Source organism: Lynx canadensis, chromosome D1, assembly GCF_007474595.2.
Source record: "Lynx canadensis isolate LIC74 chromosome D1, mLynCan4.pri.v2, whole genome shotgun sequence".
Lineage (NCBI taxonomy): Eukaryota > Metazoa > Chordata > Mammalia > Carnivora > Felidae > Lynx > Lynx canadensis.
In genome coordinates this window covers 59,579,388-59,592,758 of record NC_044312.2, presented here as the reverse complement: position 1 = coordinate 59,592,758, position 13,371 = coordinate 59,579,388, and the positions used below count along the sequence as shown (strand labels likewise).

Sequence of the window (13,371 nt, the reverse complement as noted above, 5' to 3'; positions counted from 1 at the left end):
ATCTCTAAAAAACAAACAAACAAAAACCTCCCACTATTGAAAACAAATTTGTTGCATGTTTGTGACTCTGTCCTCTAAATCTATTTATGAGCCGCCTGAGGGCAAGCGCTGTCTTTTACTCCCTGCATGAGTCCTGACACAGTGGAGGCAGCTGGTGAATGTTTGCAAAAGTGAATTTGATGATAGATAAGAGGAAAGAATTGACAGCCAAACAGGGTGGCACAGGAGTCCAGAGAAGGAAGGATATACAAAGCCCAGAACATTCTGGGGAGGCTTCTGGGTGACTGGAGGCTTGAAGCTGGAGTACTGGGCCAGGCAGCAAATGGAGGGCTATCTGGGGGCCAGGCAGGGAGGGTGAGTGTGCAGGTGGGATGATAAAGTGCGCATGGAGCAGGGTGGATGGTGGAAGGGAGCTGGTCTTGGACTGGGACAGAGAGACATGGATCTTCAGGAGGCTCCTTTCCCCTAAGACCCTGTAACACTGACAGCTTTCTAGAAAGAAAGCTGCCAAGGAAAGGCCCTGTCACAAAAGTTGTGGCTACAGATTGCTCTTGCAGGCAGAGTGGATGAAAAATACCTGCTGCTTGGGCAGTGTTTTCCTGTTACAGTAGTGACCTTGACAGAAGTTAAAAAAAATAAATAGCAAACAATCCAATTTTGGCTGTTGCTATCAGTCTGTAACTGAAAGCTCCCATCAGTCCTGGGTTTCATATGGAGCAATAATTCGGCGCCAATCCCAGTGGAGCGACGCTTGCCGGTTGGAATCCAGAGTGTCACTGTGCAGCTCCCTCAGGCGCCACATACATCACCTGGCTCTGACGACTCCACCATATATCTGCCTCCTCCTCCTCCCTGCCCACCCAGCCCCTCTCAGCACTTAGGTCCACTGGGCTGGAAGGCTCTGATGGTGACATGTACACATACTGCCTGGTGCTGCATTGGCTAGTGGCCTTGCTGGCTTGTAGTCAGGCAGGCCACAAAAGCAGCTTGAGGCAATGGAAGCTGACTGCCAGGGTTTGTTGAGTCTGCTTCCCTTCCTTCTCCTAGTGATGGGTCTCAGAGTATTCCTGCCTCTGAGCCCTTGCTCACACTGCTCCCTCACCACAAAAGTCTTCTGCATTCCCATCTACAAGTGCCCTGGTGATCTCAACCTAAATACCACATTGTCTAAGGACCCTATCGTAAGGCTTCATGCCTGCCCCTGGGACCTCCAGAGCACTTATTTAACTGCCTGTTTGTCTCTCCTTACTCAACCATGAGGTCCTTGGTGACAAAAACCATGTCTTATTCATCTCAACAGCTCCACCACACAGCAAGGGCCTGGCTCACAGAAGGAGTCAATACATGTTGCCAACTGAATGAGGTTACTACTGGTTGTGGAGCAGGGGCTGAGTGCCGGGAACCATACAAAGGCACTGCCCTCTAAAAACCGTGTCTTTAATTGTTACAGTTGTCCCCACCTGAAGTTTGTCTCCTCTTCTGGCTCATAGTGGGGCAAGCTGTGTGGCAGAAATAAGCAGCTCTGTTCCATGAAGACCTGAATTCAAACTTCACCTCATCCACTTACTAGCTAGCTGACCTTGGGGAAGTTCATTCAACTCCCGGAATTTTCATTTCCTCATCTCTAATACGGAGACGGTGACTCATACCCACCTTCCAGGGTCCTGGTGGGATGCTGGGGAGAATCAGGTGAGATAACATATACAAAGAACTCGGCAGAGTCTCTGGCACATAGCAAATGTATAGCAGAAGTGGTAGTGTGAGAGACTTAAGCAGAGAACACAGTAGCTGGCCCTTGGAAGGCCTTTGATAAACGTTATTTCTCTCCTTCACTGCATTTTGATAACTATTTAACCCAGTGCTTTCTTGGAGGTGGGATGGGGACACAGGAACCCTTTTAACTAATTTAACCTGTATGGGCTCCACAGATGAAGAGTTGCTCTGGCTCAAGCAGAAGCTAGGAGCCTAGTCCACTTAGATGCCCCACTACCCCAGAAATGGCTCTTGAGGCTCCCTCCTTAGGAAGCCTAGGTCTGTAGGGTACAGTCTCAACACCAGCGAGGTTCTGGGGATACCTCCAACTGCACAAGGCAGCTCATCTCTGCCTGCCAGTTTTCCTTATGTGTTAGAAATTCAGCCTCTAGGTGCTTTTCATGCATTGGTGTGTGGGGCCTCACAGAACATATCTTTTTCATTTGTCACGGGCAACATGACTTTTCTTGCCACTCTGTTGGTTTGGGTAGGACCCTGTGGTCTTCCTAAGTCTTCTCCAGGGAAACATTTCTACTCCTATAACTCTTCTCTGATGTCATGAGTTTAGTATTCCTGTTATTTTCTTGGGCAAGGGTAAAGGGTCCCTGGCTTTTATGGGGGTGAGTATAGGGAAAAGGTTATACTGTGATCTGGCCGGTTTCTCAGGAGCTTTCTAGATGGTCCTGGGAAAGATCCAACCTGTGGCCTAAATCAGGAGTTTCTCCCCCAGCCTGGAGTTCTCAATATCTATTCAGAAAAACTTCTGAAAATGGATCGGACTTTTTGATAAAAATATATAGGATGCTGGGATTAAACCAGGTTAAAGTTTACTGCTTCATGCTCTTTTCCTAATGCTTAGCACAGAGTTTGTATTTTTTAAAAAATGTGTTGAATGAAAGAGTGGCCTTTTTTTTGAAGATTTTATTTTATTTTTTAAGTAATCTCTACATCCAACATGGGACTTAAACTCACAACCCTGAGATCAAGTATCATACTCACCAACTGAGCTCGCCAGGCACCCCTGAATGAATGGCTTTTTGAGGCATCAGCTATAAGCCCAGGCTTGTGAAAGAACATAGGAAAGGAAAATATTTGGTCTGGATATATTCTCTTTGGGGAAGGAGAGAAAGATGGGAGAAGGCACTTGGTAAGGGCTCCATAAATGTAGGCTACTACTGTTTCCGGCTTTTTGAGGAGATGGAGAGGAAGCCTATAGGGACTGAGGTCGAGGCCCTGCTTTGACACAGTTCCACTAGAGGAGAAGATAGGGCAGGTGACCCAGCCTGCAGAAAGAGAGGACACTGGGCTGAGAGCACTAGGAAGAAACCACCAACAAGAGCAGAAGTGGGGGAGTGATCATCTTCTTAATAAAAGCCACATGCAATTAGCTTCAGAAGTCCTCACCTGGAGCCGGCAGCAACCAGCTCCCCATGCTGCATCTTGGCGGATAATCGTGGCCACTGGTTTCTATCATTCTTGATTTAATATGGCACCCCTCCTGGCTGTGAGTGCATTTACAGGAAAGGGCTGGGAGGCTGGGGTGAAGCCTAGCTGCACGCACTCAGCGGTGGGTAGCTGGGATGAGTGGTTCTTTGGGGGAGGGTTACAGGGAGAAGGGGTATGTCAGGCAACCCTATTACTGGGTATCCCTCAAGGAACAGGTCTGACAATGAAAGTGGCAATGTGTTCACTGAAAGGGCAGCTGAGGTGAAGGTGGGAGTGGTGAGTAGACAGAATGAGACCCTGGCCAAGCATGCAATAAGTATGGAGGAGGGAACAGAAGAAAGGCCAAACTACCATTTAACTCTCATGGGAGGTCAGGGTCACAGAGCCCACTTAGGCTGCTCTCAGATATACTCAGATATGCCCCATGTTCCTGACGCTGACCCCAATTCACATCTCAGGGCTTCTCCCATGCTCTGAAGCTGCAATGACAGAGAGGACTTGGTAAGAAAGTCACCAAAAGGACAGGGGCAACAGATGAGACTAGGGTCAGGGGATGATGGAAAGAATGCTGAGTGGGGGAATGATGGTAAGAGGAGCCCAGGAGGTCCAACAAAGAGGCCTGGAGGATGAGAGAGGCACCCAAGGGACTTGAAAATCTCTTGAACTAGCTCATAAAGTATACATCCCTGTAGAGAAAGTTAGGGCACATAGCAGGTGTCACTTCCATTACACTCAGTGACCTTTATGTCAGCATCCTGGATTCCATTGTCTTCTCTTCCAGCCTATCCTCCTTGCTGCCAGAGTGATGTTTCAATATGTAAATCAGATCATGTCACTGTGCAAATAGCTGGGTTGATTCAAAGACTGGTGAGAGAAGGTTAAGAGGACTGGCTCAAGTGAGAAGATGAGTTGTGTTCTTAGTGCATCATATCAGGAGGCACAGGATGTTGATTATTTTATAACTGGTGATGTTGACTTTGATCACTGGGTTAAGGTGGTCTGTGCCATGTTTTTCCACTACCGTTTTCCCCTTTGTAATTAATAAGTATCCTGTGGGGTGAGGATCTGAGCCTATGTAAATAATCCTGTTACTCCTCAAACTCTCACTCACTAGTGTTAGCATCAATTGCTGAGTCTCATCTGACTGGAAACCAGCTGTTCTAATCCTCCCAGCCATAAGAAGTTCAGTGTATCTCTTCCTCCTCTGCACAGAGATGAAGTACATTAAAGCATGGGTCCACCGGTAGCAAGTAATAGAGATAGAATGCTAACCTTTGCAGTCTGGCTCTAGAGCTTGCACTTTACACCCTGGAGATAAGAAAAGACCTGTTTCCTGCCCCAGTCTATTTAGGGAGATGAGACTTAAAACACTAATCTCCTATTCCTACTTTTAGCATGGGGCTACCCAATGATTTTATTGAAATAAACACCAGAAGGTGTTCTTGCTAGATATGTGTAATCTAAATGTAATCATAAGGAAACATCAGACAAACCCAAACTGAAGGACATTTTACAAAATACCCAGCTTGAACCCATTAAATGTCAAGGTCATGAAAGACAAGGAAAGACTGAGGAACCATTCTAGATTAACGGAGACTACTAAAGAGATATGAAACTAAATCCAATTTGGGATCCAGAATTTTCTTTTCTTGTAAAGATAGTCATTGGGACAAACTGGTGAAGTGTGAATAACATTGACAGATTAGTTAATATCAATATTAATGCCTTGCTTTTGAGGACCGTACTGAGGTAAGAAAATGTCCTTTTAGGAAATACAAGTATTTAGGGATAAAGGGGCATCACGTGTGTAACTTACCCTTAAACAGTTCAGAAAGAATTACCTCTCTCTCTCTCTCTCTATATATATATATAATAAAGCAAATGTGATAAAATGTTAACAATTGGTAATGTGAGTGAAGAATTTACAGAATTCATCGCACTATTTTTAAAATTATGTAAAAATAAAATTAAAATAAATCAGGGTAATGCTTACCCCTGGGGGATGGGCAGTGACTGGAAGTATAAGGTAGGTTTCTGAGTGTCTATAATGGTCTGTTTCTTGATCAGCTGTGTTTAGCTTGTGAAAATACAGAGAGCTATATAATTAAGATATATGCACCTTATACAAGTATATTTCAATAAAAACTTATTTAAAAGTTAAAAACAAAGAAAAGAGAAAGCAAAAGCTTGTCCTCATAAGGCACATAGCTCCGTGTCTGGCCCACTGTAAAGCTGCAATGAAGGTCAGATGGTGCTGTCATCCCCGTAAGGCCAAGCACAGGGCCCGGCATGGGGCACATTGGCACTTGAAATGAGATGCAGCAGGGAGCAGGCTGGGCAAAGTGGGGAAAGGGTATCACTTCACCCTATGACAGGAGCAAGATAACCCTCTTACTCTCCTGTGTACCTCGCCCCTTGTCTCCAAGAGGGCTTTCCTCAGCACCCAGGTTTACAGCCCAGAATGCGGGCCCAGGGGAGCACTGCATCCCCAGCTATCCCTGAAGCAAATGAAAAAATATGGATACAGGAAATGTGCTTGTGATTCTGTCACTGGGATATGCAAATAAAATATATATGATAGGCCTATCTGCCTAATATTCCTGCCAATTCATTCTCTGGGTGTGATTAAAATGAGCAATAAATTCCTCGTGAGTCTCGGTGGAACGAGGATCCGGGAGTGGAGATGCGGGCTGGCACCAGCACGTCCCCCTCAGCTGAATATTCATCATGGACTAGCTCCCCATATTTTTGTTTTATCTGCCATCGTGTGCACAGAGATATATTTCTACCTCTCTCCTTCGTCTCTTAGTTAAAACATGAAAATGGTCTAAGCTTTAAGTATTAAACTCTCCATGTAACGAAATCCTTCAAAGTGAGATCACAACTACCTTCTCTACGAAGCCTGCCCTGCTCATTCTGCCTGAAGGTGATCCATGCTTTCTTGGAGCCCCCACAAACTCTCTGTGGACCCCTCCTAACATACAAATCAGTCTGTAGGTATCAGAACCAAGGGTGCCTGCCTCTCTCCCATCCTCCATTTCCAGATGGCCAGCTCAGAGGACAGGGGCTGGGGTTCATCCACCTCTGAATCTTCTTAGGGGGCCCAAGGAAGCTTCTGCACAGAGAAAGCAGAGAAACTGAGCAAACCGGCAGCAAGGAGAAAATCATGTAGGTGACAGAGATTCTTTGGGGTGCATGGGTGGCTTAGTTGGTTAAGCATCTGACTCTTGATTTTGGCTCGGGTCATGATCTCATGGTCCAAGCCCATGCTGTCAGCACAGAGCCTGCTTGGGATTCTCTCCTCTCTCTCTGCTCCTCCTCTGCTCTCTCTCTCAAAATAAAGAAATAAACTTAAAAAAAAAAAAAGTGACAGAGATTCTTAGATACGTGACACATTTTAAAAGGCAGAATGAAATTAAAAATTAGGCTTATGGATAACTTGAAAATGGGAAAATTTTCAAGAAATCATATTAAGCAGGGCACCTGGCTGGCACAGTCAGAGGAGCATGTGACTCCTGATCTCAGGGTTGTGAGTTCAAGCCCTATGCTGGGGTATGGAGATTACTAAAAAGAAATAATAATAATAATTAAACTTAAAAAAAAGAAATAATATTAAGTGAAAAAAAAAAAAAGCAAATTCCAAATATGGGACTAGGATCATAACTCAAACACCTTCAGGGCCAGGTAGGAAATATAAATGTCTGTTAGGCTAGCACAAAATATAATAGCGAGCTGGGAGGAATCCACACCCCCAACCCTTACGGGGTCACATTTTTAATAAATTCTTGGATTGTTAAAATAAAACATGGCTGCAAGTTTAAGACCCCTGTATGTACCGTAGGCTATCAACCAGGTTAAAAAAAAAAAGGCCATCTATATACATATATATAGGTAAGGTTCAGAAAAGGCAAATATAGTATCATGAAAGTAAATCCTCTGATTCATACCCCAATAGTTACTTTTAACAACTTGATTTTCTGTTAAGTATCTGCTTTCTTTCTTTCAGCTTCAGTTTTCCCATCTATAAAACAGGGGTAATAAGAGCTGCTTCAAGGATTTGTTAGAGGGTTATAAAAAATGCAGAGAAAGCACCTGGCATAGTACCTAGATGCACTTGATAAAAGATGCACTTAATAATACCTACTATTATTATAAATAATTAAAAATATTAATAGTGATCACATATCGATAGTAGGGCTAAAATGTTCATTGAAATTCAGCTCAGTTGCCCTGTTCTCCAGTGAGACTGCCTTGATCTCCCCAGGTAGGATTCGAAGCCACCTCTGGATTCCCACAGTCCCTGGGCTTCCCTGGTTCACTTTCATGGTTCACTTGCCTGTCTCTTCATCAGACGGTAAGCTCTTTGAGTGTTTCACCCACCTGTCTTCTTCTTACCTAGCCCAGAGTTTGGCACACAGACATTCATAAACATGTACTAAATTATTTAATTCTCTTCAATTTACTTTCCAAATATTCTGTAATGACACATATGACTTTTATACTTACACATTTTCCATAACGAACACATATTTGACTACAGAGTAGACAAGGCTGGGCTGGGAAGCAGGAGGATGCTGGGTGCATAGAAGGAGAGTAAGATAAGATCGGAGTGGCAGTCACCCATGTCTAGACAAATAGCCAGGAGATGAGGTCTCAGGCTGGAGCCTCAGCACCCTCCAGGCCTGAGTCATTAGGTTATAGACGTAAGGCCTGAACTCAGAGAGGATCAGCTACTGCTTACTTACTGGCAAAGTGGGACAGAACCAGGTCTATAGCAGTGTTCTTCCCATGAAGCTCTGCCTCATGATTTTGAAGAGGTAGTGTTTTTTTGCAGCTTAGAGGAAAAAAAAAAATCAGAGAAGAATGGGTGACAAAGTAGATGCTGAGCAACTGAAAGACAATGCTAATACCCAAGGAGAACTGAGGGGTGACAGGACTGTACAGCAATCAAGGAGAGATGCTCAGTGGACAGTTGGGACATTTCAGACCAGATGAAAATATAAAGTACAGAGAGGTGACAACAGAGAAATAGTCTTCCATGGAGAGGTTACAGAACCCCAAGCAGTCTCTACGTGGTTTTCCAGCCTCTAAAGGCAGCCCCGTGCACTGTGTGACAGCTCTGTTAGGGAGCTCCTCCCGATAGCTGCCACCGAGCCTGGCTCTGTCCCAGCTCTGCCACTGAATGAATCTCCCCGCCCACCCCCCCACCCCCCCTTTCACTCACAGCTATTCCTGTGTCTATATGTGGTCTCTCCTTTCTGGGCCTGATGTCCCCACTGCCTTTGGCTTTTTCTCTGGCATATTTCCTCTTTCCCCTTAGCTGCCCTACTCTGCACAGATTCTAAGAGCTCCATGTCTACTCAGAAGGTAGTGTCTGTGATTGCCCTCTGTGGTCCAGAAGGGTCTGACTGGAACAGAGGAACACAACCACCATTTATTTACTCGGGACACTAGCCTTGTACTAACATGGCCAACATCAAGCCACTTCTTAAGCAGCCGAATTTTGTTAAGGATCCCACAGCAGCTCTAACCCCTCCACCTATGCTGGCACTAAGAGACTTGCCCTATGTCAGACCACCTGACACACCATGGGTTCTCTTGGCCAAGTCTAGGGCATGGTCTCATGGGACAGCTATTGCACCTGAGGGATGACGGGAGTGCAGTCCAAGGTTATGTGAAACACGTTTAGGGATATCTTTCAGGCACCTGGGCAAACTGACTCTACCTCTAGGGATATTCCTAGGGATGGAAAATCTGAACAGAGAGGAGGGAATTACTTGCTCTCTAGGAATTTTCACTCTTGCTGGTCCCAAGCACCCCTCAGGATGTGCTGTGAAAGCCCATCTCCCTTCCTACCTCCTCTCCTCTGGAGGAAACTACTGCAGGGTAGTTACTAAGGCTCCCAGGGAAACAAACTATATGGTTAATTCTGGCTGCCAGACATTTCCAGTCTCCCCCTTGTAGGCACATGGTAGGATTACTCTCCTTGGTGCCTTGTGATTGGGTGGGAACAGGGATTAGTTCTGTCCAGTGAGCTGTGAGTAGAAGGGTCTACTTCCAGACTGGGCATTTAACTGCATATGCAAGACCCTCCAGAGCATTCTTCTCCCTCTGGCAAGCAACCTGCCAACATCCCAGAGGGTGGCTGCAATGCCAGTCTGGTCTCTGCAGGCCTTTGATGAACAGAGCCCCCACTGTTGACCCATGATGGATAGGCTGCATGAGGCCAAAAATAAATGTTTATTGCTTTACACCACTGAAATTCTGGGTTATTACAACATAATCTGGTTTATCCTGACATGTAGACAATTGTATACAGAATAGAACCTTAGAAACCATTCTGTCCAATGTCTTCATTTCACAGAGGTAAATTGCGCTTCAGTGAAAGCAAGTGGTAGCCCAACATCACCCAGTTAGTGAGTGGTAGAGCTGGGATCACAACCCGTATCTTGTCTGTTTCAGTCCAATGACCTAAGTGCTCTTACTCAAGACACAGAGAATATCTGCCACTAGGTGGGACCTGTCACACTGAATCATCTCAAGGTACATCAGCCAATATGCCAATAGAGACTCCATGATCCTGGACAGAACACAAGAATGAGAGTCAGCAACCAAGTCTTCCAGTTCCAGTCATACCACGGAACCTATCACCTGACCTTGTATTCAAGTCTATTAGCTTAGGTTTGACACTAACTCACTCTGGGACCAAAGTCATGTCACATCCCTCAGCTCTAGTTTCCCCAGGAGTAAAACGAGTCCATTGATTTAGGCTTCAGAGATTTAAAACGTGTGTTCACAGCAGAGCCTCCCCTGAGGCTGCTCAGGAGAGAAGGGCTAGGCCAGTTGGGTGCAACTCTGGTCCACTTCTCCTCAACCACAACATCTTAATTTCCTCTGACTTAATTGTTTAGGCTTTGGTAAAATTTCTTACCACCGGACTTGACAATTTCTGAGGTCCCTGGCAGCTGTGAGATTTGTGATTCTAATGCCTGGACTCTGCCAAGTAGTTCCTGAGTGATAGCTCAGTGGCTGGGAAGAGCAGAAAGCTGCCTGTATTTAGGGAGCTCAAAAGTTTGGTTGAGAAGATCGAATTAAGATGGAGATTTTTTTGGCTCAGACTATACCAGGCTCTCTGGACTGTGTGTGGAGGGGAAGGGTCAGGGAATGGTTCTGAAAGGAGGGATGATGGGAAAGGATTACTTGCTGAGGTTATAGAATACATAACGACTGAAGAAACAGTACTTGGGCTAAAGATTTTGTCTAACTATCCCGGTCCTATGAAAAGGAGCTAGAAGGTCTATTAGCTCAAAAACTGAATTTGAAGATTAGTCCTCAGAACCCAGAAGTGGCCCAGGCCTCTGCCTGGTCATGATAAGGGTAGCTTCCTATTCTTATTAAGACTGGGGACTAGATTTATGTATGTGTTTATATACACATTATGTGTATGTATATATAGATACATACGTGTGTGTGTGTGTGTGTGTGTGTATTTTTTTAGAGAGAGAGTGCAAGTGAGCGAGAGGCAAGAGAGAGAGAATCACAGGAGGGACAGAGGGAGAGAAGGTGAGAGAGAGAGAGAAGGGGGGCTCACCCAAAGAGAGAGAGAGATGTGGGGCTCACCCAAAGCGGGGCTTATGTTTTACCCAAAGCAGGGCTCGTGCTCACCTGGAGTAGAGCTCAAGCTCACCCGAAGCAGGGCACGAGCTCACCCGAAGCGGGGCTCAAGCTAACCCTATGTGGGACTCGAGCTCATGAACTATGAGATCATGATCTGAGTCAAAGTCAGATGCTTAACAACTGAGCCACCCAGGCTCCCCCTGGATTTGTATTAAAACAGACAATAATCACCTAAGGAGAAGTGGCCTTTGGTGTGGAGCCAGACATCATTTAATGAGCAAACGATTAAATGCAGCATGGAGTACCCATAGGCCTTCTCCTTTCTCCGAAATTTACCTTTGCCTCCGAAGTTCTTAGAAGCTTCATCACCTCCCCTTCTCGGGCATAATCCAAAGGTGTGTGTCCCATTTCATTCCTCTGAAGGGGGTTGGCTCCTGGCAGAAAGAAGAAAAGTAGTTAAAGACTCTATGAGTGATCATTGGGGCCTCAGCCTTCCCTCAAAGGTGACTTGGGCCCTGATTTCAAAGTAAGGAATTCCCATGGAAATAGAGAGCAACAAAACCCTAAGAGATTGTAGAATGGTGTGACAAACATCAAGCTGCTCTGACAGGAGAGTTCTTAATTCTGACACAGAGGTCAGGGTACTGGCGTTCCTACATGCACATGCACATATGTGCAGAAACATACTACCCACACTACTACCACTACCCACACATACATGTGTTATGTACGCACAGGTGTGCTCTATACACACACACAGAAAACAAACACACACAGCTGAATATGCTAAAAATTACACCAAAGACATAAATATATCCTAATGCCAATGCATTAGTCATTAACAAACTCATCTGCATACAGATGAATATTCATTAATAAAACCATATAATAGGGTTCCTTTCTAAAGCACAGACTTTCTGAAAAAAGGTGAAACAGCCCCCTTCTTTCTGTTCTCCACTCCTCTCTCTTCTTTAATGTCTTTTACCTCTGGTATTTCTTGCTTACTAGAGTTAGCTGAGTCCTCTGGAAGGGAGTGGGCATTACCAGGAACCTGGCTATGCTAGCCCCAAGGTTTGATGCCCTTACCAATTCCAACTGTTGGTGACTATGTGCATGTGGGCAGGCATTTCTTTCTGTATCAGTTCCTGTGCTTGGAGGACAAAGAACCTGAAGTATGATAAAAAGAAGGGGCTTGCTGGGGTCCATGCATCTACCTTGTTTCTCTTTTAAGTTCTGGCAGCTCACAAGCCTGTATAAAGTGTCTACTTGGTGCAAAGCCTTGGCAGATATGGAAGAAAGGCTCCTCTGACCCCCACATTATTAGAATCTCCTTCTCAAAGCCCAGGTCTGAACCCTCACTCTCCTCTTCAAAAACTGTCCATTCCATTCAATTTGTCAAACTTTGAATGTGTGGGGCTTGAGACACAAAAGAATCAGATCTGGCCTGGCCCCAAAGGCACTTCTCTCGAAGCAGGGAGACCGAAACCTAAGAAAGCTGTGCCTTGGACACAGCAGATACTCAAGAACTATGTGTTAAATGGAATATTCCTCAATCTTCTTTCTTGCTAAGGAAGTGTTGTCGGGAAGTAAAGAAGGGTTAAGACACAGTCCCTGCCAGAAGGATCTAATGGGTTGGTTAGAAACACTAAATATGCAGGCCAATGCACATCAGCATGGGGCCTGGCTCAAGGCGTGTGTCCTGCTACTGTTTACTGATGGACTATAAAAACTCAGCATTTCTTCTTTTTTCTTTTTAAATTTTTTAACATTTATTTATTTTTGAGAGAGAGTGAGAGTTGGGGAGGGGCAGCGAGAGGGGGAGACACAGAATCTGAAGCAGGCTCCAGGCTCTGAGCTGTCAGCACAGAGCCCAACGCGGGGCTTGAACCCATGAACAGTGAGATCATGACCTGAGCTGAAGTGGAACATTTAACCAACTGAGCCACCCAGGTGCCCCAAAACTCAGCATTTCTTAATCCTAGGCTGTGAAACATTTGTTCCATGATCTAAAACTATTCCTACTGAAGCTCTCTGCTTCTTAAAGGTCTATAAATTTATCAACCAACAACTGTAAGCTTTATTAAGCATTTACATGTGGCTGTCTGCCTGGGCTGCAGGGGAAGAGGTGTGGGAGGAGAAAGGAGTGGAGGAGAGAGCAAGAAGTATGATCTAGGGCAGGGACACTTATTATCAATGAGAAAAATTAATACTTTTATACATGATTCCTATTTTCTAATAGGAATTTGATATAAAATACTAATGTATATAATTTTTACTGAGATAGAATTCACATACCATAAAATTCAACCTTTTAAAGTGTATAATTCAGTGGTTTCTAATATACTTACAGGGTAATACAACCATCACCACTAATTTCAGATCATTTTCATAATCTCAAAAAGAAAGCCCATAGCCATTATCACAGACACCCTAACCTATACTTTCTGTTCCTATAGATTTGCCTATACTTGACATTTCATATAAATTGAAACATACAGTATATGGCCTTTTCTGTCTGGCTTCTTTCATTTGGCATGTTTTCAAGGTTCATCCATG

At 44.8% G+C, this 13,371-nt stretch overlaps 1 protein-coding gene across 1 annotated transcript in view; it reads right to left on the bottom strand.

The window, feature by feature from the left end:
- CLPB (caseinolytic mitochondrial matrix peptidase chaperone subunit B) overlaps nucleotides 1-13,371 on the bottom strand; it is a 143,174-nt gene that overhangs the window by 26,845 nt on the left and 102,958 nt on the right. The window contains exon 6 of the mRNA XM_030332063.1: nucleotides 11,152-11,249. Coding sequence (XP_030187923.1) covers nucleotides 11,152-11,249 — 98 coding nt within the window. The remainder of the gene's footprint in view (nucleotides 1-11,151; nucleotides 11,250-13,371) is intronic.